The sequence below is a fragment of the Tachypleus tridentatus genome, chromosome 10 (assembly GCF_004210375.1).
Source record: "Tachypleus tridentatus isolate NWPU-2018 chromosome 10, ASM421037v1, whole genome shotgun sequence".
Taxonomy (NCBI): domain Eukaryota; kingdom Metazoa; phylum Arthropoda; class Merostomata; order Xiphosura; family Limulidae; genus Tachypleus; species Tachypleus tridentatus.
The window spans coordinates 127971368-127995320 of NC_134834.1; the positions used below are offsets into that span (position 1 = coordinate 127971368).

The 23953-nt window shown below is 35.3% G+C and overlaps 1 protein-coding gene across 1 annotated transcript; it reads right to left on the minus strand.

Annotated features, from left to right (window-relative positions):
* Positions 1–334: 334 nt before the first annotated feature.
* LOC143228496 (solute carrier family 7 member 14-like) lies at positions 335–22869 on the minus strand. Its single transcript, XM_076459747.1, has 4 exons — positions 22694–22869; positions 6130–6271; positions 5315–5468; positions 335–447 (listed from the first exon to the last, which is right to left on the minus strand). Exons 2-4 carry the CDS (start codon positions 6247–6249, stop codon positions 335–337), a joined length of 387 nt encoding a protein of 128 aa, XP_076315862.1. The 5' UTR covers positions 6250–6271; positions 22694–22869.
* Positions 22870–23953: the final 1084 nt, after the last annotated feature.

The following is a 23953-nucleotide window of genomic DNA, read 5'->3' on the forward strand; positions in this document are numbered from 1 at the left end:
TTGAAAAAACGACAGATCGAAAGGCTTAACAAAGCAGACTTTTCTTTTTCTTAACGAAGTTGAATGAACACTATGAATGAAAGTCAGATGGATAAGCGATTCTTCTATTATTCACGTGTTCCTGTAATTCGTACATTTACGGTATGGTTACGTTTCCTTCTCGACATAACAGTTATACTTAGATTGCAAGTGACACGTTTGATACTGAAGTACCTACCTATAACGGTCCCTAAATAACTGCTGATGACGTCACTGATGGCACCGCCACACATAGCATCGATACATGCACTAATTGCGCATGCTCCAGCAGCAGTGCCAATGAGATATTCTAATATCATGTTCCAGCCAATAACAAAGCGATGAATTCTCCGACGGTGACGTAACTGTACATGTATGCTGACCCAGAAGTGTGAGGGACTCGAACTCCGAATTCAGCATAACACACACCTAGGGTGAAGAAAAATAAAATATACGGTGGTCTCAGTTTGTTGTTAAGCACATAACTACACAGTGAGCTATGTGTGCTCTGTCCACCACGGGTTTCGTTCGAGTTTACTTTCTAGTGATAAGTTTCATTTGTTTGTTTGTTTTATAAAATTATAAGTTTTACAACAAGGATGACTATTGTTTTAACACGTACGACATTTTCATTGGTGGTGCGAACTACACATTAGGGATTTTAATGGCGCAGAAGGTTTTTGGCGTGAAACCAGTGATCCACAACAAATAACTTACTTAGATTAAAGAATCGATAATGGTCACTGATACATGTACATATCGATACTCTTTGATTTGATAGATTATTTATTTGTTATCGAAGAGAAGAAATAGAAAAACTGACTAATTCGAACTGCAAACGTACTGGTGAAAAATATACAGAAATGTGCCAATCTAATTGTTAATTGTGGGACTGTTTGGTTTTTGTTAGCGTCAGGGTAGTGTAACGTTGTGTTCAGAAAAATGTATTTTTATTCACATGTTCATAGATTCCGGAAGGGTTTTATGGTGTCGTTTTACCTTATCTTTAAATGTGCGTCCTGTTTCACCGATGTAAAAAGGCAGGAAATTGTTACATTATATTTTGTAAATGTTTCCTGGTGAGATGGTTTCGTTATACAATTTCCTTAACACGTTTAATTTTCTTTTCCGGGGTGAAAATAATCTAGACGTTATTTTAAGGTTATAATCAGGTGCTAGTCTTGTCCAAGTTTCTGATAAATGTATGCTAACGACCTATATGTGCAGTGTCAGAGATTAGGTGCCCTTCATTTAGTGGATTCTTTTGAGTGAGTTTGTCTGTTAAAGGTGCGTGTCTTCCTTCCCTTTCTCTTGGTGGGTTAAGGTGTTCGAATCGTAATCTGAGGTTCGCGGGTTCGAATACCCGTTGCACCAAACATCCTCGCCCTTTCAGCCCTAGGGGCATTATAATGTGATGGTCAGTCCGACTATTCGTTGGTAAAAAGTAGCCCAAGAGTTGGCGGTGGGTGTCGATGACTAGCTGCCTTCCCTCTAGTCTTACACTGCAAAATTAGGGCCGGCTAGCGCAGACAGCCCTTTCTCTTTATTTCAAATTCGTCAATAGTGTGTGTAGCTAATGTGACAGACAATTAGTTTGTTATTCAAGCATTGAGTTAAATGTGTAACAGAAGCAGTAAGTTTAGTGTGTAACTTCATCGATGTTTTTTCTGGTGTATACTAAAGTTAGAAGGTTTTTTAGAGTGCCTAGCTTCTGATGTATTACACGATTGTAAAACCAGTTTCTGGAATTTGCATTGCATGCGCTTCGTGAACTTCAGTGCCAAAACCCTGGTGATTTAATTTTACGTTTAAAAAATTGTGTATTTGTTTTTCATTTTCAACAGTAAATAAATAATATATTTATGGATGTCGTTTTTATACGTTGATGGACTTTTATTTGATCACCTTCACAACACACGAGACACCATCTATCCAAACAGCTTATCCAAATATTTACTACAACTGTTTCCCATGTACAAATTTACCCAATGTACTGCTATTTTTTGTTTCGTGTTCATCTATAAATTATACGTAAATTCACAAGATTTGATATTCACATATACAAGTAACCACTATCGATTTTCAATTTAAACACATCAATAGAATGTTGAACGTTGGCTACAAATACGACATTATTTAACGTTACGAGTGCAGTTGAGAATAATCGACACTCCATACTTGTTTAAAATACGTTTTCTTACTTTAAAGATCGCAACTTGTAAAAACAACCACAAGTACATACGTATAAATACACAAAAAATTAGCGGAAATAAAAATATATTTGGTTTTGGTTTCTTTTGAATTTCGCGCAAAGCTACTCTAGGGCTATCTGCGCTAGCCGTCCCTAATTTAGCAAAGACTAGTCATCACCACCCACCGCCAACTCTTGGGCTACTCTTTTACCAACAACTAGTGGAATTGACCGTCACGTTATAACGTCCCCACGACTGAAAGGACAAGCATGTTTGGTGCGACTGGGATTTGAACCTGAAACTCTCGGATTATGAGTCGAGTGCCTTAACCACCTGGCCATGCAGGGCAACTTGTTTGGTAATAATTATGGGCTTGATGTTGCCCGTTGGTTATGATCCGACTTTCAATCTCTGGGTTGCCCTTTCAACTGTTGGGGTGTTACAATGTTACAGTCAATCTCACAATATGTTGGTATATACGACTTATCTGTGACAAGCTCTGGTCTCTCACCTTTACATTAGGGGGGGGGTAACATAGACAACTCTCGAGTGGCTGTGCGTGAAAAGAACAAAACTAAACTAGAAATTAAGAGATAAAGCGATATATATGTTAACAACAATAGACAACGTGTTTGATAACATAGAAACAATGAACACATTTCGCAGCAACAATAATGCGCTTAGCAAAAAAAAAACAATAAATAGAAATGTTCGAGAAAACCAGCTTTCTCGCGAGTTAACCCCTTTACTAATGTTAACAGTGCCCCTACTGGTGGTATGTTGTCCTATTGATTTCTACATCACACATTGGTTTGTTCTCTCTAACTGTCGATAAAATCCTCTACTGTCGTTCCTTTTACCTCACTAGTGCAGAGAGGTCGATATCGAGCCATTACAGTTGTTCCTGATCTGATAAAAATAATTCTCTCTCCTGGGACATAAATACACGTGACGGTTTTAACATGTAGCTACTTAGCTTTCTTACATCCACCTGAGAAACAACCACTCTAAAGTATATATAGTACTGTCAGTTACATATATGATGTTAGAGAACTTTCCAGCTCCATCAGTGCTGCTTTATGTCACTCAGAAACGTTAGAGATTTTGTGTTAACACATTATGTTAGTTATGCCTTTTTAGCAACTGGTTAGTTGTTGCCTGTGGGATTGCTGTGGAATCGGAATTTTTCAGTTAAAAATAAGAATGGGTCGATGGCAGAAAGCATGATCTATATACTACAAGACCTTCATCAATATGGTTGAATTACACACGAAGACTAGTGTTAAACAAATGTTTTTCATCTTTTGAATCCAGTCTAGATATGTAACATTTATATTGATCGTTGGTATAGTGTACAATCTAGAACGGAATAGCTAAGACTTCTGTAGAACATAAGTAGATGGATTTGTCAACTCCATTTCTTTCTGCAACTTTCAACTATGGTTGTCGTAGCGGTATTGTAGAGAACACAGAAAAACAACAGTTTACTTATAACAAATAGTAATGCAGGCAAACTTTTCAGAATTCTACAAATTCCATGTTAAGTATTTGAAGCAAACATATAAAGAACTGCTTCATCCCTAAGTAAATAAATTGTTTGTTTGTTTGTTTGTTTTTCGAATTTCGCACAAAGCTACACGAGGGCTATCTGTGCTAGCCGTCCCTAATTTAGTAGTGTAAGGCTAGAGGGAAGGCAGCTAGTCATCACCACCCACCGCCAACTCTTGGGCTACTCTTTTATCAACGAATAGTGGGATTAACCGTCACATTATAACGCACCCACGGCTGAAAGGGCGAGCATGTTTGGTTCGACGGGGTTGCTAACCCGCGACCCTCAGATTACGATTCGCACGCCTTAACACCCTTGGCCATGCCGGGCCCAGTAAATAAATACAACACATTATTACATTAAGACAACATAATAAAATCTCTTCAGAGTATAGGTTTTACCCAAGCACAGGCTGTTGGATCAAGAACTTTGATTAATATAAATAAGTTAATAGTAATATCAATATCTGTTTAACAATAAACAGAAGCAGTAATACGCTATTAATATAATAGTGTATTTATTAGCAAGTAGAAACAATAATATACGTAAATAACACTGATAGATACAATAATATATTTTATTACAAGTAAAAAATAACAGATATATTTAGCAACACCAAAGTAACAGAAGCTAGAAGCCATGTTTCAATATCCATGGTGGGTAGAGCGTAGATAGCCCTTTGTGTAGTTTAGTTCTCAACTACAAACAAAAACAACTAATTTCTAGAAACCGAGTGAATTATGTTGTTTCTTGAACCCTTTTTTTTTAAATTTAAGGAAACCAAAGACAATTATACATTTCACTGGTGTAAAGGCATCATTTCGTTTCACCACATAGTGACGGTTTCATGTACACAACATTACCTATTTTATTGTTCCACGTTTTTAGATTTAAAAAAAATATTCCATTCTTCCAGAAACATTCTTAACAATAATTAACTTTGTGTCCAAGTTTATTGGTGAAGAAAACAATCCGCTCGGTGCGTCCTGAATCTCTCTTAAAAGCGATTAGTAAGTATGGCAGCACTCTACAGGGGGAAAATATATGATCATGGCTGAGCTCTAGAGACGGAAACAAGAGCGTTAACATTATAATTAAACAATGACTGGAAGACCACCAGATGTGTTACCGTAGGAAGGACGACGGTTTGGAGGAATTTCGATAAATAATGTTCTATGAATCAGGCAAAGAGTTAGGCCTACGTTTGTTACAGGCGCCATGTTGCCTGCTCAGTTGAATTTCCTGCCGAAACGCACACGTTTTATTAATAGTTGTGTGTAATATTCCATTTTGTTTATTCCTAACTTAAGTGAGGTTTATCTATGTTAAAAGCTTCTAACTCAAAGTTCTACACTAATTTAAGCTTTTCTCATTTCTTCGAGCTTTCATGTTTTTGAGCTACACCTACTATCAGAGCACGCTGATGTTCTATCCACAACCAAAATGTTCTCGAGTTAATAAATATGTACATAAGTTCTTTTAGTACGAGCACGAGTTTCCGATCTAATAAATGTTCACAACTTAACAAATACATCTACCGTTAACAAGTTCAAACCTGAAAAGAGTGAAGCCACAGCAGCGACAAGAAAAGACAGGATGACTCCCGGACCAGCAACATTTTTCGCCACCATTCCGGAAACAAGGTACATTCCTGTTCCAACGCAACTTCCGACTCCAAGAGAAGTCAGATCGAGGGTGGTTAGACATTTCTGGAAGAAAAGAAACACAAGAAGAAACTGATCAAAATAAGTTCACATTCCTTCTACAGAATATTCTGTAACAGAAGACAAACAGACACATCAGTTCATGTTTAACAGAAGATACTAAGTTGATACTAAGTCCTGAAACAAAACAGTCAAATATGACTTGATCTTGACAAAGGAATCTCCGTTACTAAACCTAATTTATATAGAATGTATTCAACCTTAGATATACAATATACAATAAATTCTATCTCAGTTATAAATATACAATAAATTCTACCTTAGATACATAATCAAAAGCAGATGCTACCTTAGATATACAATATAAAACATGTCCTACCTTAGATATACAATATAAAATAGATCATTCTTTAGATCCTATCTTAAGTTTATTCGATGAATCCTGAGGGAGGAGGGTTACTATAATGCCTCAAATGCTGAAAGTACGAACGTGTCCGGCGAAGTGTTTTGATCACGAATCGCAGATTGCAAGTCCAATAATCTATCTGCCATGCCAGTCTCTATTAAATCTAAATATGTTTATTATAAACTCTTAACTTACTTTTGATGCTTGAATCTTGAGCAGAAGAGCTTGTCTGAGAAGATTATTTCTCTTAATATAGAATTGTTACAAAAACTTCTGTTCCTAAATTGGCCTAAAACTTACTTGCAGTTTGGTGTCTGCTTCAGAGTCAAGGAGTTCAGACGAAATGTCCTTAGTCCTGATTAATTTTCCCACGAGGAGCAGGAGCTTTGTTTTAATCTGATTCAAATTGATGGCAAACATGGAAGATGTTTTGGTCTGAAAACTGATTAAATATACCACAATCAATCCATCAAAACCAAGACTAACAGACGTCAAACTCGTTATGTTATTATAATTATACGAGCACTAATTAAAACACCTTTTAAGTTTGTAAAACCACATCAAGAAAAACAAGTTCTCGATAAACTGTAGTGATTCAGGCCTGTGGCTCTAACACAATCATGAAACACAAATAATTATCACAGGGATTCTAAAAACTTATTTTTTTTACTGTTTTCTTACTTGTCCTCCTTGAAAAATGACTGGTTATCCGGTTGCTTTATTACTTACCCTTTTATATAAATTACGTTTTTCTTCTGCTTTCTTACTTAGCACATTGTTTTCTTACTTATCCTTCTCTACAGATAACTTATTATCTCTTTTTGTTTTTTTCATTTCAACTGATATACTCTTGTTCTATTGTTATCTTATATTCATAATTTTATATTTATTTTCACCGACAAGTTAGATGCTTTATTTTTACTTTTTCCTTATCGTTCTCGCAGCTTTGCTCTTGCTTTATTCTCTTTTACTTACATTTCCCTAAAGATGGGATGTTATCTTATTGTTTTACTCATTCTTCTCGATAGATAAAACTGTTGCCTCTTTCTTCTATTGGAAACACACTATCAGGAAGTACTATAGTGCTTAACGTGTAGGTATGAGCAGGTAAAGTAACGGGCATTGCATTCAATCTATTACTCTATGTTGCTTACAAATAACTGCTAATGTTGAGTTATAGTATTACTTACCAAGTGTTTCATCCATTCTATAATAATAATATTATTTTGTTATTGTGCTACATGTTTTTTCTGTGAGAAAATAATAAAAATAAAAACCAATTTAGTGGTGAGTTCAGTTTACAAACTTATATTATTTAAGTTTCATAAAAAAGGTTTAATATCTAGTCGCTAGATGGCAGCACAAATATTCTTATATAACGACCGTTTGCTACTTTTCATAAACATGTTGATATCTGCCAAAACAATTTCACTATAAAGAAACAAAGAATAATCTAAACTATTATTTAAGATATCAAGGCATTGTAAAACCGATATACTTGTTTAGCATGGATTCTGAGTTTCTAAACATCAGTTTCTTAATTATCAAAACTATGGATTTTGCACTTTTGCTGAAATCTTCGTTGGGGTCAAGGCCAAGAGCTGTTTATGTATATTTGTTATCATACTCCATGGCTTGAAATTGTATAATGTCCTTTACCCTAACATGTGGTCAAGTCGATTGTAAGCACATGTAGTGAGCTGGGATGAAGTTTGAAGTTGTGAATACCGTAAATATTATCTTAACATCAGTTCCAGCATTTTGATGTACTCATACCGTCCTAAAGAAATCATTCAAGCTTCACTTCACCTCCGCTAAGGTTGTCCAAAAGTAGAAAACTGATCTTAGCAATATCTAAATGCACTACTGAATTATAAAAATAAAACAAATGTTCGCCTATCAACCTACTTCAGTGAAATCGATTATACAAAAAATGAGAAACAAGTACTAAAGATTTTTTCGAAAGGTAAGTATGACGAAATGATGGCAATGCCCTAAAAATAAAAAAAAAACAAGGATGAAAACAAAAAAACATAAAAAACTTTACACATGTAGCCAGTAAATAACGGGTTCGTCTTACAAGCATATGTTTATTAGCCACTGTAAAACTGTATGTCACTATTACAGTTAAATTTTATTTTATTCAAACCTGAATTCATGAAACTGGCAGAAATTCGACATTTGGTTGTAGATAAAAATTCTTTTTCGAAAGATTTGGCTACTTATGTAATAATTTTTTAATGGTTTTGTGTACTCATCTCTACCCTGTTTCTGTACTTTTGAGCACTATCATATCTGGATCGTATTTAATTTTTGCAAATCTTTATCACTTGTGTTACATAACAACATTTAACTTTGATTACCAGAAGCTACTAAAGCAATATCAGTCAGCTTCAATGGACAACATTTTATGAAGTAACGTCACTCAGGCATAATGTAACTCCCATAAAGTAACAATGGACAGTGTGCAATAGAGTAACATCACTCAGCCATAACAGATAGTATTCACTGAAGTAACATCACTCAACCATAACAGACAGTATCCATTGAAGTAACATCACTCAGCCATAACAGAGTATCCACTGAAGTAACATCACTCAGCCATAACAGAGTATCCACTGAAGTAACATCACTCAGCCATGACGAACAGTATCCACTAAAGTAACATTACTCATCTCTAATGTATAATATAAATGGAAGTAACATCACTCAGCCATAACGAATAGTTTGTATTAAAGTAACATCACTAAGCCATAATATACAATATCAATTGAAGTAACATGACTCAGCCATAACGGACAGTATCCATTGAAGTAACATCACTCAACCATAATATAAAATGTACAATATCCATAATGGACAGTATCCATTGTTTAGTAGTAGTTTCCTAACTTGTCATCTAACGAATAAAATCTTGTACAATTGGTCCAATAACATCTTCTTGTTACAAGATCGTCATGTTACATTCAGTGTGAGAAACTCCGTGAGAATGAACCATTATCAATGGAATTATCAAGAGAGAACAAATGCCGCTCTGTTTTTATTGGATTCCTGAACTATTTAAGAAAGTTTCAACCTGCACACTACGTTTAGCTTCCCTGTCCCCCTGTGATTCAACTCTAAATCTAAGGACGCAAAAATCAGGTTTCGATATCCGGAATCAGCAGAGTCATATAATTCTTTGTCTCTAAGCTAATGTATTCAAAAGAGCATAGTACATATATATTAGCCATACTTTGATTTTCGTCTTTAAGATTAAGATTTCGTTAATATATATTATTTATTTTTGAACTACAAGAAAGTATAAAACAATAAAAAATCTCCTGGTTTATCAAACAAGGTTATCATCATGGTGGCCAAGTCAACGTACGTATGTAACGAGCAGAAAGAGTGACATCTGTATGTGAAACAAACAGCTCAATTAGACCTTTATTTATATCTACGTCTGAATTCCTTGTAAATCTTACTCTTCTCAGTATTATTGTATGAAAACACAGAAACTCTTATCTCTCGCTATGAAAATGATGGTTCCCCCCGCCTTAAACAACCCTATCTTCTTGAAGAAGAAAACTGGTATCGGAGTTATATTTGTCAGAATCAAAAAGAACATTCTCAGTGTCTCAGCAATAAGTCTGAAGGTTTATGAGGCAAAACATTTGGTTTCAATACCCTCAGTTGATAGTGTATGATAGTGCATGATAGTGTATCATAGTGCATGACAGTGCATGATAGTGTATCATAGTGCATGATAGTGTATGATAGTGCATGATAGTGTATGATAGTGCATCCTGTAATTCTGTGTTTAAAGAGTAAACTTCTCAAAAGTCGCAATTTTTTTTCAACAACGAAAACGAAATTCACACAAAACAAAGTGAAGGGCTACTGTTTTTTCACACAAAGCAAAGTGAAAAACTACTGTGTTTACACAGAAGATAAAGAGAAGAACTAATCTGTTTTCACACAAACAAAGCGAAGTATTGTATTTTCACGCAAAACAAATTATTGTTTTCATTTTTTCATGAAGAAGTTTGGGTTCGAAATCAACTAAAATTTCCAATGTAAACCAAAAGGTTATTTTATCCCTAGAGAATTAAGGGATGTCTGGCTCTAGTCAGTTACAATTTGAACTGATAGTTGACAGCACCTACCGCCAACTCTTAACCTACATTAATCATATAGTTACTTTTATAACTCATCCACGGTCCGGAAGTGTTAATAATAATAATAATAATAATAATAATATCGTTTTTTATCTTTATGGCAAATCCTCAGCTCGGACTGTAACCACTAGGTCTATCATACATTAGACACAGAGACACTTTTTGAAATCTCAACTGAACCATAATTCCTCATGTTACATAACAGATGGGTGGCTGTTATGGATAATCATGTCTGTTTAAGATGGTACGCGAATTGTCCAAGAGTGGGTTCTGGTTTTGTTTGTCTCTTAAATGATACCTTCCTTTCATCGATAACTTTGTCAATATATAAAGGTATAAATCGCTAATTAAAAGCATTTGTGTTAGGTTCAAAATAATTTGGAATTATATTAAACGATTAGGCTTGGTACCTATAAATGACGTCATACTATGACTTCACAAATGTCTAAATAAAATGCCTACGTCACGCTCAGTTACTTGATTGATGAAGTTAAAAAATAAACCATAAAGTATAATGAAACACACGAGAAATGGCAGCATCTAAAGAGCATCATAGTCTCACGAGTTATTAGAATTTTCCGGAACCTAAAGGAAAAATATCCTGTACTATGTTACCATGGCAACAAAAGTCTAATTTAAACCACAAAATTTTCTTCTCATAGCTTTTCATGATTTTAAGCTAACATGAATACGTCATAGTTCATACGATACTTATTAAATTTGAAAATTTAACGATAATATGCTGGGCGGTTTACATCAGAGGTTGGAAATCGCTATGGAGCGAAATGAGTTTTTTTGTCTTCTGTTCCCGGTTTCATAAATAATTAACTACATTTCGATTATTCAGTTAAAGAAAACTAGTGATTTTAAAATGTCCTGAATATCTAGAGTTCAAAATTCGAATAGTGATATTTATATCTTATCATAGTATTTACTTCTGTCAATGATCAACATTCTTAAATAAGTTTCAAACGAAGTAACCCTTCTAACCCTGGTTTTAAGGTTTGTTGTCTTTAAATAAACAAGTTTCAATAGATTTATTCTGACTTTCCACCTTTTGCCTTGTGTAACATGCTGGCCAGCCATAGAGAATTACTCAGTCCTAAACAACATTTAAGTAATACAGAGTAGCTCACTCCTAAACAATATTTAAGTAATCCAGTGACTTACTCCTAAACAATATTTAAGTAATACAGAGTAGCTCACTCCTAAACAATATTTAAGTACTACAGAGTAGCTCACTCCTAAACAATATTTAAGTACTACAGAGTAGCTCACTCCTAAACAATATTTAAGTAATACAGAGTGACTAACTCCTAAACAATAGTTAAATCATAGAGTGACTCTGTCCTAAACAGTATTTAAATGATACAGTGACTCGGTCCTAAACAATATTTAAATGATACAGTGACTCACTCCTAAACAATATTTAAGTAATACAGAGTGACTCAGCCCAACAGTTGAGATGACACACACACATAGTAGATTCGAATATTAAGAGCAAACAATAAAAGTTATGAGACATCGCGACACATAGATGTGGTTTTTCTCTTTGTTTGTTGTCAAGTGCAAAGGTAGACAATGGCCTATATGTGTTATTCTTACCGTGGGTATTGAGAACTACTGTTGAGGATTTTGATTATTTCGACCACACTCTTATTGTAGGCTATGTTTTTATTATAAATGTTTGTATTGTAGTTTGAACAGGGGAAGACTGAACTCGTTTGCCGTGTGTGGCTTAATGTCTGAAAATTTCTACAAAGTCCTAGAACAGTTCAAGAGCATAAATCACGTTAACTGGACTTTATATCCTTCTTGTTTCAGTTTGATCACACACAACAACGTTACAACACTATGATGTCTACGAAATAAAGGATTTTGTAAGTTTAAACCTCAACCATCTCAAAGTCAGTGTTTTCCATTACAAATAATACTTCCCAAAGAATTTACTTCCCTAAGTGAATTTATCACTCAGTACTATATAATAAAGTGAAAACTTACGTAATCTATAATTCTCACAGATTTTACACTCACAATTTATTTCGTCGCTTTAAAACTTCCATCCTAATGTTTCATTATATTCTAAATTTATACACGGCGACGTTCAAATAAATCAACTTGAATCAGTTCAACGAGGTTTCCTTCCAGTTGCTTCTTAACCTGTTCTCTCATATTCTGTCGTTTTAAAAAGTGGTTCAGTTTTACTCATGTGTGATTCAAAACTAGTTTTCTGCATGCTTCAGAAGGTTCTCTTGTAGGCTTAGCTTATCAAAGTTTACTCGTTATCTCATACTGGATATCGGTTTGAGAAGAACGAATTATTTGAAGTACAGTAAATTCTTACAGCCTAGTTTAGTGGCTTTGTCTAGTTTCAGGTTTCGATATTCCTCACTGGTGAAAAAAAAATTTTCTCTCGTGATTTGATTGGTGACAAATTTTCTTGTTGTTTTTAAATTGGAGGAGATTTTTCATGTGTAAAATGATAAAATAATAATATTTTACTATTAAGCTTCTAATAATATAAATAACAAAAGAAAGGTTTAAAAGTAATATTTAATGCTGGAAGCTAGTTTACAGTATAAGTTAACACAACTGAATTAATACATCAAATAACTAGTTATCAACGGGATTAACGGAACCGGCTTAGTAGTAACTAGTTTTTCAGTCGGGTTAACGGAACTGACTTGATAGAAAAACTTTCAGTAAGGTTTAATGAAAATTGACTGATGTAACCTAGTTTTCATTAGGGTTAACGCAAATGGATCGATATAAACTAGATTTCAATTGGATTAACAGAACTAACTTGATATAGCCTAGTTGTAAGTAGGGTTAACGGAACAGGTTTGTCATAAACTAGTTTTCAATAGTGTTAACAGAACTGGCTTGATATAAACTAGGTGCAAGTACGGTTAAAGGATCTGGCTCGATATAAACTAGTTTTTTAATCAGTGATGACGAGAAACCCACTTGTTGAGAAATTTATATGCAAAAAACGGCTCGTTTGGGCTGAGAAAACACTTTTACATAGAAGAGCGAACAACGTTTCGACCTTCTTCGGTCATCGTCAGGCGATGTTATATGCTGGCTTTGATCGCAATTCGTTATTTTGTGTTTTCTGATGAAGACGGCCTGGCATGGCCAAGCGTGTTAAGGCGTGCGACCTCGTAATCTGAGGGTCGCAGGTTCGCATCCCCGTCGCGCCAAACATGCTCGCCCTTTCAGCCGTGGGGCGTTATAATGTTATGGTCAATCCCACTGTTCTTTGGTAAAATAGTAGCCCAAGAGTTGGCGGTGGGTGGTGATGACTAGCTGCCTTCCCTCTAGTCTTACACTGCTAAATTAGGGACGGCTAGCACAAATAGCCCTCGAGTAGCTTTGTGCGAAATTCAAAAACAAATAAACAAACAAATAACCCCAACTAATTCGGAGATAAAAACGTGAGAGCTTACAAACATGACGCAGACATCCACTGTGTATCTTTGCCATTGGATACACACAAATAAATTACTTTCCCTGCACTACTTTTTATATCGATATTTCCTCGATAAAGCCTCCATGGCATTCGCTGACGTCACGAATTTCGAATTTTTTTCCATTAAAAAAAGAACATTATCTTTGAAAAGCTCCCTCTCAGTCACGTGTTATAAAATGCTGATATGATTTACACAGTAATTAAAATGGTAATTATGGTAATTAAAATTTGGTGGCGGCAGAAAATGTTTTTCAACAAAAGTTCTTTCCTTAAAAAGTTTGAAATCTTGACGGTTCACAGACCTGGACACAAAGACGATAAACGATTTTCCCGATACTCAGTTTTTAGGTGGACAAGAAATGTGTTTATCTTATAATAGCTAAAACTACTAGAACCATCACATCAGCAGAATATCAACAACACAATACTCTATAGAAAGTTAGAACCACAACTTTATCAGAATATCAACAACACACTAGTTTCTAGAAAGTTGAAACCACTACATTATCAGAATATTATCAACACACTAGTCTCTTAGAAAGTTAGAACCACTATACTGTCGGAATATCACCAACACACTTGTCTCTAGAAAGTTATAACCACTACACTGTCGGAATACCATCAACACACTTGTATCTAGAAAGTTAGAACCACTATACTGTCGGAATATCGTCAACACACTTGTCTCTAGAAAGTTAGAACCACTACACTGTCGGAATACCATCAATACACTTGTCTCTAGAAAATTAGAACCACTACACTGTCGGAATACCATCAACACACTTGTCTCTAGAAAGTTAGAATCACTACAGTATCAAAATATCATCAGTACACTTCAGTCTCTAGAAAGTTAGAACCACTATACTGTCGGAATACCATCAACACACTTGTCTCTAGAAAGTTAGAATCACTACAGTATCAGAATATCATCAGTATACTGCAGTCTCTAGAAAGTTAGAACCAATACATTATCAGAATATCACCAACACACTTGTCTCTAGAAAGTTAGAACCACTATACTGTCGGAATATCATCAACACACTAGTTTCTAGAAAGTTATAACCACTACATTATCAGAATATTATGAACGTATTTTTTTTAAAAAAACTTTAATATTAGGTTCATAAACAGAAAAAAAGTATTTATTGGGTCAATTATGAATATTTCATGTCGATAGTTTAATAGCTAAACATATAACCGCTGCGGATTTAAAATGTGAGACAGGGTCAGATAAACAAGGAAAACTTTTTTCAATAGGAGTAGTAAGAGAGTGGCTAGTTTCTAGAATCACAGGTTATGAAATGGAGGTTATATATTACAGATTGTTTGTCTTGGATTTCGTGCAAAGCTACTCAAGGGCTATCTGCGCTAGCCGTCCCTAATTTAGCAGTGTAAGACTAGAAGGAAGGCAGCTTGTCATCACCACGTACCGCCAACTCTTGGGCTACTCTTTTATTAACGAATAGTGGGATTGACCGTAACATTATAACGCCCTCACGGCTGAAAGGGCGAACATGATTGGTGCGACGGAGATTCGAACCCACGACCTTCAGATTACGAGTTGAATGCCTTAAAGCATTTGGCCATGCCGGGCCTACAGGTAATTAACCAAACCAATCTTATGATAAATGAACTTGCAGACAAAGGCCTAGTTTTAGATTTTCACACAAAGCTACACGAGGGATAACTGCACATATCACTTCTATTATTGAACTTTTATATTAGAGGCAGCAAGTGCCAACTTTTAGACTACTTTGTCAGACCGAGTGGTGGGATTTGATTGTCACTCAATTGTGCACCGACGGCCCCCAAGTGCGAAAATGCGTTTTTGCAACAAAGAGCTTCGACCCATGCACCCTAGAATCCACATTCAGCGCTCACTAAACAACAAGCAACGCCCAATACAAACTTACAAAGTAACTAATGAATAAGTGTGACTTAAGCGTACATTAACCACAGATATTAATTTACAAAATTATAAAGATTTATTTTTTAACATTTTGAGTCGAAATTAAAGAATAGGCAATGGGCGTTAGTATGAAATATAATTTGCTTTAATTTACATATTAACTACTTGAGCCTGGTATCGGTTATAATTTAAATATATACTTTCTAATTAATCAACACTATTATATTACATGGATCAAGCTAAATCGGTTTACTAAAGAAACACTGTCATGGTCGTAAGTATTGAACTGAATTAATATGGGAATTGATTTATCTTTAATTTTCACAGAACTTACGTTATAAACAGAAATACGAACTAGAAATGTTAAGAAACACAATGAATCATTTAATAACTGAAGTATAACCATCAAAGTTAACGTGTTTTTTTTTCAGATGAGGGCTGAGTGTCTTCTCGTGGTTACCATGTAAATCAGCGGATCGAAGGATGCAAGGTGCGAAACGTAATGTTACTGAATCGTTCCCGACTTTAAATAGTGACCGCGTTATACAAGTCCCATTGTTCTCGTCATGGAGTCAAAGTTGCTTTAGCAGTAGTTGAAAATTAGGGCTAGCTACAAACGAACTCTAGCCTGACCAGTAGTGGATTAAGGGTCAGACGGGCTTCGGGTTTAACTCTTCTACTGTGCCCATTACGATCACAACTAGATACTAAGTTATAAAACTAAACCTCACAGCCCCAACAGTCCCTTCGCCTTAATCCATCAGTGAGGCTGGTCTAGCTGTTCCGCTCACGTGAGCATACGACACCATTAAGATTTAAAATCTTAATTATGTTTCATTTTTTTCTGTACCATCTAATAGTAATACACAGCAAATCATAAAGGAATTAAACTTTGTTAAAGTAAGAACAGAATGTCATGCTATTAGTTTGGTAGATTGTTTAGGTAATAAAAATAAAATTGAAAAACATTGGTATTGAGGACAAGTACAACCGACACCGCCCAGCGAAATAAAGTTCCACTACGACCTAATCTGTCTGATTGTTAAAGACAGCTGACATGATTGGTCTTGGTCTAGTTAATTAAACGTAATGCGTATATTGATTGGAGGAGTACAAAACTGTGAAAATGTCAAAAGTGAATAACTTCACAGAAAAAACAAAACGTCCAGTTAAGTGTCCCTTATCTCTGGCACAAACTGAATTCCGAGTCACCACACTCAAGACAATATTCTTAATTTTGGGCAGGAGCTGAAATAACAGACGAAACGGCCACAACAGCCTGAAACGACAATATGTTAAAATTAAACCTGATGAAGAGAGAGAGTAACTCACGTACCAGTTTCCAAACTAAGTTCAGATTTTGAACTTTTAAAATGATTACATGTTTAGCGGTTTTTCTGTGTCACAAGGACTATGTGTGATGAGAGAACCCGATTAGATGCTCTGTTTTTTTACATTAAGAGTAACGCTAGCATGTAAGAAAGTAAGATACTTGGATGAACACCTAGGGTTTTATACGATATCAGCGGCATTCCTCAAGAATATTCATGCTGTTACATCTTCAGTCCACACTTAAAGAGAACGTATAAAGACAGTAAGTTTTTTATACATATTGAGGGTAGACGATTGTTGTCTCCCATACACAACGTGTCGTAATCAATTTAGTTTGTGTTTATTGTAATTAATACCTACAGCGTCAGATGACTTCATTTTTTTTATTCCTCATAAGCACAGTCTATAACCTAAACTACATGTGTTTACCAGAAACTCATATTTGCACTTGGGGACTTTCTGTGGTTTATCGATCAGCTGAGACCAAACTGGATCTATTTAGTTCTATCTTTAGATACTAGGTAACGCTATTCGTCACTTCTGAAATCAAGAAACAGCGAGGACAAAGTAATCAAATGGCATCTAATGGTTTGTTTTTTTGTTTGGGAATTTCGCACAAAGCTACTCGAGGGCTATCTGTGCTAGCCGTCCCTAATTTAGCAGTGTAAGACTAGAGGGAAGGCAGCTAGTCATCACCACCCACCGCCAACTCTTGGGCTACTCTTTTACCAACGAATAGTGGAATTGACCGTCACATTATACACCCCCACGGCTGGGAGGGCGAGCATGTTTAGCGCGACGGGGCGCGAACCCGCGACCCTCGAATTACGAGTCGCACGCCTTACGCGCTTGGCCATGCCAGGCCTGGCATCTAATGGAACGTTATCACGTGAGCTTGACGTTTACATAAACCGAGACAGTTCAAAGATGCTAATTAAAAAGATTCAGTGGAAATTAACTTCGATATTTCTTCTATACTGAAGGTAAGGTTAATCGCCACAATCTTTGTAAGGAGCCGTAAAGTAAAGAAACAATACAGTTTAAAACACTAACCACAAATTTACTGAGAACATGGTGGAAAAAAATTATGTTTTCTTTAACCGCTTCTCTGATAAGAAAACATGCAGTTGTTTTTCTCTGTAAGCACGTCTGTTATTTTACTCCATAGTCAGGAGTTGTTTCAGTAACAGATTACCCTTGTGTGATCAGCGGTATTACAAAGTATGGTTTGTGGTAACGTACTATACGGTTATCAATAATGGACTGCATGTATCTCAAGATGGCTGGTATGGGTACTAAAACTTATTAAAATCAGTTCCAAACTCTCTTTCTTAACCTGAAGATGACCTAAGAAGGTATAAGCGTTGTTCTCTACTTTATTTTAATAAAAGCTTTAATAACTATGCCAGCCGTCTTGAGATAGGTTATTACTTCAAGTGGGTTTCTTGTCATGACGAATGAACTGCAAGGTATTCATTTACTATGGCCAGTGATTTTGGTGTATGGTAGAAAGTTGATGTAACCCACGGCACCTATTGTTATAGCGATGATGTGATATCTACTTCACTTACAGACAACTGCTGACGTCTACAGCTGTGAACTAATGTTTAAAGCTGATTCACACATACTCGTCACTCGATACAGGCACCTTGCGTTCACACACATTTTGTCACTCGATAAACGCACGAAGACCACTAGCAGTTTACTTAACCACCTCACGGGGCTGTTGGCTCCAATGTTGGATTGTTAGTTTTTGACATTACGTGGATTAGCCAGGTAGGGAAGTCTTCTTATTCACCATGGCGTCGGAATGAGCAGCGTCTTTCAATTTCGCGTATTACAGGATCAGTAGGGAAGATAACAAATCGAATTGGTTTTGTATGTATGTATATATATACACAAACACACATACACACTGACGAATTATATGTAAAACGGCATAATTTACATAATGTAGCCAATCAGTTTATTAAACTATATAATAAGCTACTAACAAGTGATATAACCAAATAAACTGTTGGTCTTAAGGTATTGTTACATGTGATAAACTATTCGTCTTAAGGTACAACGCGGTTATTGTTATATGTCATAAACTGTTTGTCTTAAGGTCAACACAGATATTGTTGCATGTGATAAACTGTTTGTCTTAAGGTACAACACTTATTATTCCATGTAATAAACTGTTTGACTGAAGGTAAAACGCGGTTACTGTTCCATGTGATAAACTGTTTGTCTGAAGGTACAACACGGTTACTGTTCCATGTGATAAACTGTTTGTCTGAAGGTACAACACGGTTGTTGTTGCATTAAATAATGTTTGACTGAAGGTTCAACACGGTCAATGTTGCATGTAATAAACTGTTTTTCTAAAGGTACAACACGGTTACTCTTACATGTGATAAACTGTTCGTCTTAAGGTACAACGCGGTTATTGTTATATGTCATAAACTGTTTTTCTAAAGGTACAACACGGTTACTCTTACATATGATAAACTGTTTGTCTTAAGGTACAATATGGTTATTGTTGCATGTAATAAACTGTCTGAAGGTACAACACGGTTACTCTTGCATGTGATAAAATCTGTCTTAAGGTACAACACGGTTACTCTTGCATGTGATAAACTGTTTGCCTTAAGGTACAACACGGTTAGTGTTGCATGTAATAAACTGTTTGTCTGAAAGTACAACATGGTTATTGTTGCATGTAATAAATTGTTTGCCTGAAGGTACAACACGGTTATTGTTGTATGTGATAAAACTGTTTGTCTTAAGGTACAATTCGATTATTGTTGTACGTAATAAACTGTTTGTTCTAAGTCAGAACATGACTGTTATTGAAGATAATAATATGTTTAGGAGGAGGTACAAAACATTGATTATCTTGGGATGACCCTAAAAGTTTATAACAGAAAACATACATTTATTGTATGATACAAGACTACAAATATGCGTGTTATTTTGTTACATGGATTACTGAGCAATAGATTACATACTCTATCGACATTTTTGTAAGCGAAACGAAATACATTTCAATATACGATGATACCTTTAAAAGTTTATATGTAGCTATGGAGACACTTTAGTGTCTAAAAATTAGGGTTAGTGGTAGAATATTCTGAAGTAAGATGAGTCATGGGAAAACACACATTCACACACAAGACTGAAACTGAGTCATGCCAGTAATGACAAAAAGGTAAAGAAAGAAGACCACGAAGCGAGCATTTTATATTCAGCCACTATACGCTCAATATTTTGAAACATGGATGTTTTAGAAATGAAGGTAAAGATCGGCATACAGCTTGTATAGTGAAAGATGCGAAATAAAAGAAGTGGAGAAAATAGAACTTTGGGTTTGATTGGAAAATGTATCCATGAAACATAGTAGATCCATATCTGTACTTTAATTAGACAATTTATACTTATAAGGTATTGGTATTAACAAAATTGTATTGGTAGTAGAAACTTCCAACTCAAGTGGGTCAATCTGTTCTAATATTACTGCAGTAAATATACTTTCTGGTCATGGTAATAGTTGTAGCAAACCATCTTTCTATTCATCTGGTGACTATGGAAGAAATACTTTCTCGTCAAACTGATGACTCTATTAAGCCTACTTTCTACTCAAACTGGCTTACTGTATTAGGCCTACTTTTAAACTCAAACAGCTGAATGTGAACAAAACAAAACAAATAAGTTTTCTATTCAACTTGAGGAATCCATAAATCTACCTTATAGAATAAGAACGTAATGATGAGAGAAAATAATGTATTCAGAATTAAGTTTGTAATATTTTATTTTCAAGCAGTACCTAATGGAAAATAAGATAATTTTATTATTCTGAAACCAATGAAAAATAACGCTATAATCAAATTATTAGAAAACGTAGTTAACCAAATAACGTCACAATAGAAATATCAATAAAGTTCCACTTTGTCTTCTGACATATACGAACTTATTAGAAGATAGAAGTTCCTTCCGTTTACGTTAATAAAACAGGCATTAATTATTTTAGTTGGATCATTTACGTAGATACCCTTGAATTGAAAAATTTATCGTACATAGAACATAGAAGGTGACACAAAGCAGTGACTGTTATTTCAAATACATAAATATGAAATACATTAAGTTTGGAGCAAAGCAATTTTGATTCCATTACTTTGTTAATAATTTTATTCTTCGTTTTCTCGAACATTCTTTTGTTCCGCAGAAAATTCAGATAAGAAGTTTTGTTGTCAACAGCCAAATATAACTTTCATGTTTGTTGAAAAACTTAAACAATGGGATCCCATTCTTACTGTTACTTTCATCTAACAACAATAATATATTGTTTGGAATTTTTTTACCAGGTAAAATAAAATACATTTCTAATTCATTAGATTTTCCCTGGAATATTCATCCCAGTATACTATATAAGATAATACAACGAAATGTGATAACGATTTAACAAAATACAAACATTTACTTCATACAGTTTACTGAATTTTATGATATATATTGCACTTTAGAGAATATATTGATACTCAAATATTACAAATATAAACCATATGCAACCAGATTCTTTATTAAGATAAAATGAATATAAACCATGTGCTATCAGGAACTTTACTATGACGTAACGAATATATACACATCATCAGACACTTTACTACGATGTAACGAATATAAAAACGATATTATCAGACACTTTACTAAGATGTAACGAATATAAAAACGATACTGCCAGACACTTTACTACGATGTAACGAATATAAAAACGATACTGCCAGACACTTTACTAAGATGTAACGAATATAAAAACGATACTGCCAGACACTTTACTACGATGTAACGAATATAAAAACGATACTGCCAGACACTTTACTACGATGTAACTAATATAAACACGATATGATCAGACACTTTACTAAGATAAAAAACATACAGCTGTCGTACTGAAGGTCCAACTCCTGCAGTATCTATCATGGAGGGCCCACTCTGAGTTCTGTTGACTACAAAGTTGTTTGATTTTGTAGCACACGGAGCCGGACGTGGCTTGCGGCTTTAATACGACGAGAATGAGGATCGTAGGGCGAATGGTTCGCGTCTCGTTATCGCAATATAGAAATATATATAAAAAAAGATGAAGTTTAAATAAAAACCATACTGCAGCACACCTCTCAAATAATCCAATTGGGAACTAATTTCTCGAAGCTTCACGAGAATTGGTAGATGGAAGGCGCTAATCACTAGTTCTCAGGATAATTATGCAAAATATGAATCACCTGAATCACAATCCGAGAACCCTAAACACTAAACCTTCCCAGTAAAAATGACCTGTAACCATTTAAGTCCTGATATTACATAGTCTATACGACATACAGTTGTTCCGGTCCCGATACTACACGGTCTATATGGCATACAGTTGTTCCGATCCCGATAATACACGGTCTGTATGACATACAGTTGTTCCGGTCCCGATACTGTACGGTCCATTGTTCCGGTCCCGATACTGCACAGTCTATATGACATACAGTTGTTGCGGTCCCGATACTACACGGTCTATATGGCATACAGTTGTTCCGGTCTCGATATTACACGGTCTATACGACATACAGTTATTCCGGTCCCGATATTACACGGTCTATATGACATATAGTTGTTCCGATCCCGATATTACACAATCTATATGACATATAGTTCTTCTGGTCCTGACACTATACGGTCTATATGATATATAGTTGTTCCGATCCCGATATTACACAATCTATATGACATATAGTTCTTCTGGTCCTGACACTATACGGTCTATGTGACATACAGTTGTTCTGGTCCTGATATTACGTAGTCTAAATGACCTATAGTTATTTCAGAGTCACTGAATATTATAATACTACAGTTAAAATTTAAAAATTAATTGTCTGGAGAATGAAACTTTAAGACAAAATACAGCACCAGAGGTTTTCCACCGATCAATTATCTCAGAATTTAGTAGAACGTTTTAGCTAATCTTACCAGTACAAGATAATCGAAGAAAATTCAGGTTGAATCGGCTCAGAAGCCTAGAATTCGCTAACTTTGCAGGCGAGTAACACACGGTTTTCTTGCTCAGTTATTTACTCTCGTGTCTTCGTTACCACCCGAAATTTTCTGTTACGTTGTCTGCTTATATTCGTGTTCAGTCCCATGCGTCGTTGCCATGGTAATGCGACTGCTCACCACCAAGCGGCCATCCGAGAAAATATTGTGCCTTTTAATAAAGAAACAAAAATATACCCTAACTGGTTGGTGAATATGTTTAGAAAATTGGGGTCCAAAGAAAATTTGGTGTTAAAAAGAAATTTACGTAACTCCCGCCTCTGTTCCCTCATTCGAGAAAATTGGATTTCAATGAATTTTCTTAAGTTCAGTGAACCTAGCATTTTTAAAGGCCTGGAAGTACAGTAGTGTTAACGATTACACGATGTTATCACTAGTTTGTTGTTGTCAGTGGAATTAAACATTTCATAGAAAGTTGCTCAAGGGTCATCTGACATAGTCGTTCCTAACTGTAAATCGAATAAAGAGAAGGGAGTAGCACCCGCCGCCCACTTTTGGGCTCTTCTTTTTCTGACCAATTAACAAGATTTATAGCGCATTTTTGTTGCAACGGGCCGCATACTATTAACCCTCGAGTTTTCTGTGAAAGTTATGGCAATAATAAATATTGTTAATGATAAATATAAAAAAGAACCTTGAAGCCACAACGATTTTGTTCCACCTGGTGTATTTAACGAACAACAAAATTGCGGCTACGACACGAGAAGCTTATTTATGAATATTCGTTGCTTAGTATCACGTGATCTTAGAGTTATACATGGCGTCCTTATGTAAATAGTCGTCAATACCGACCTCTGACATTTCGTAGTACACCAACTGAACGGAAGGAACCAGTTGTGTGGTAGAGACAGTCCTCAAGGAAACCTCAATAAAATCTATATATATATATAGTCTGTTCCGTTCTATTTATCTATGCCTGTGTGTTACCTGTCTATCTATATGTTCCTTTTTACTTCAATCTACACCTCTCTGTTTTTGTCTACCTATGTGTTTTTCTTCCCTTTTACTTATCTATCCATCTGTCTTTCAGTACTCCTTCTCTTTCTACTTATCATTATTACATTTACTTACACATATTTTTGTCTATCTTTACGAGTGTACTTCATTATTCAATGCGGGTGGGGGTTGGGAGGTTACTGTATGAATCGAACCACCTATCCCTCTTAAAGAAGGCTC

Excerpts from the sequence above, each read along its gene's own strand:
- LOC143228496 (XM_076459747.1), bottom strand. The coding sequence starts at position 6,249 with ATGTTTGCCATCAATTTGAATCAGATTAAAACAAAGCTCCTGCTCCTC. Across the intron at positions 5,469-6,129 it reads AAGCAGACACCAAACTGCAA|AAATGTCTAACCACCCTCGA; the intron begins GTAAGTTTTAGG and ends CTTTTCTTCCAG. Across the intron at positions 448-5,314 it reads TGTGGCTTCACTCTTTTCAG|GTGTGTGTTATGCTGAATTC; the intron begins GTTTGAACTTGT and ends TCTTCACCCTAG.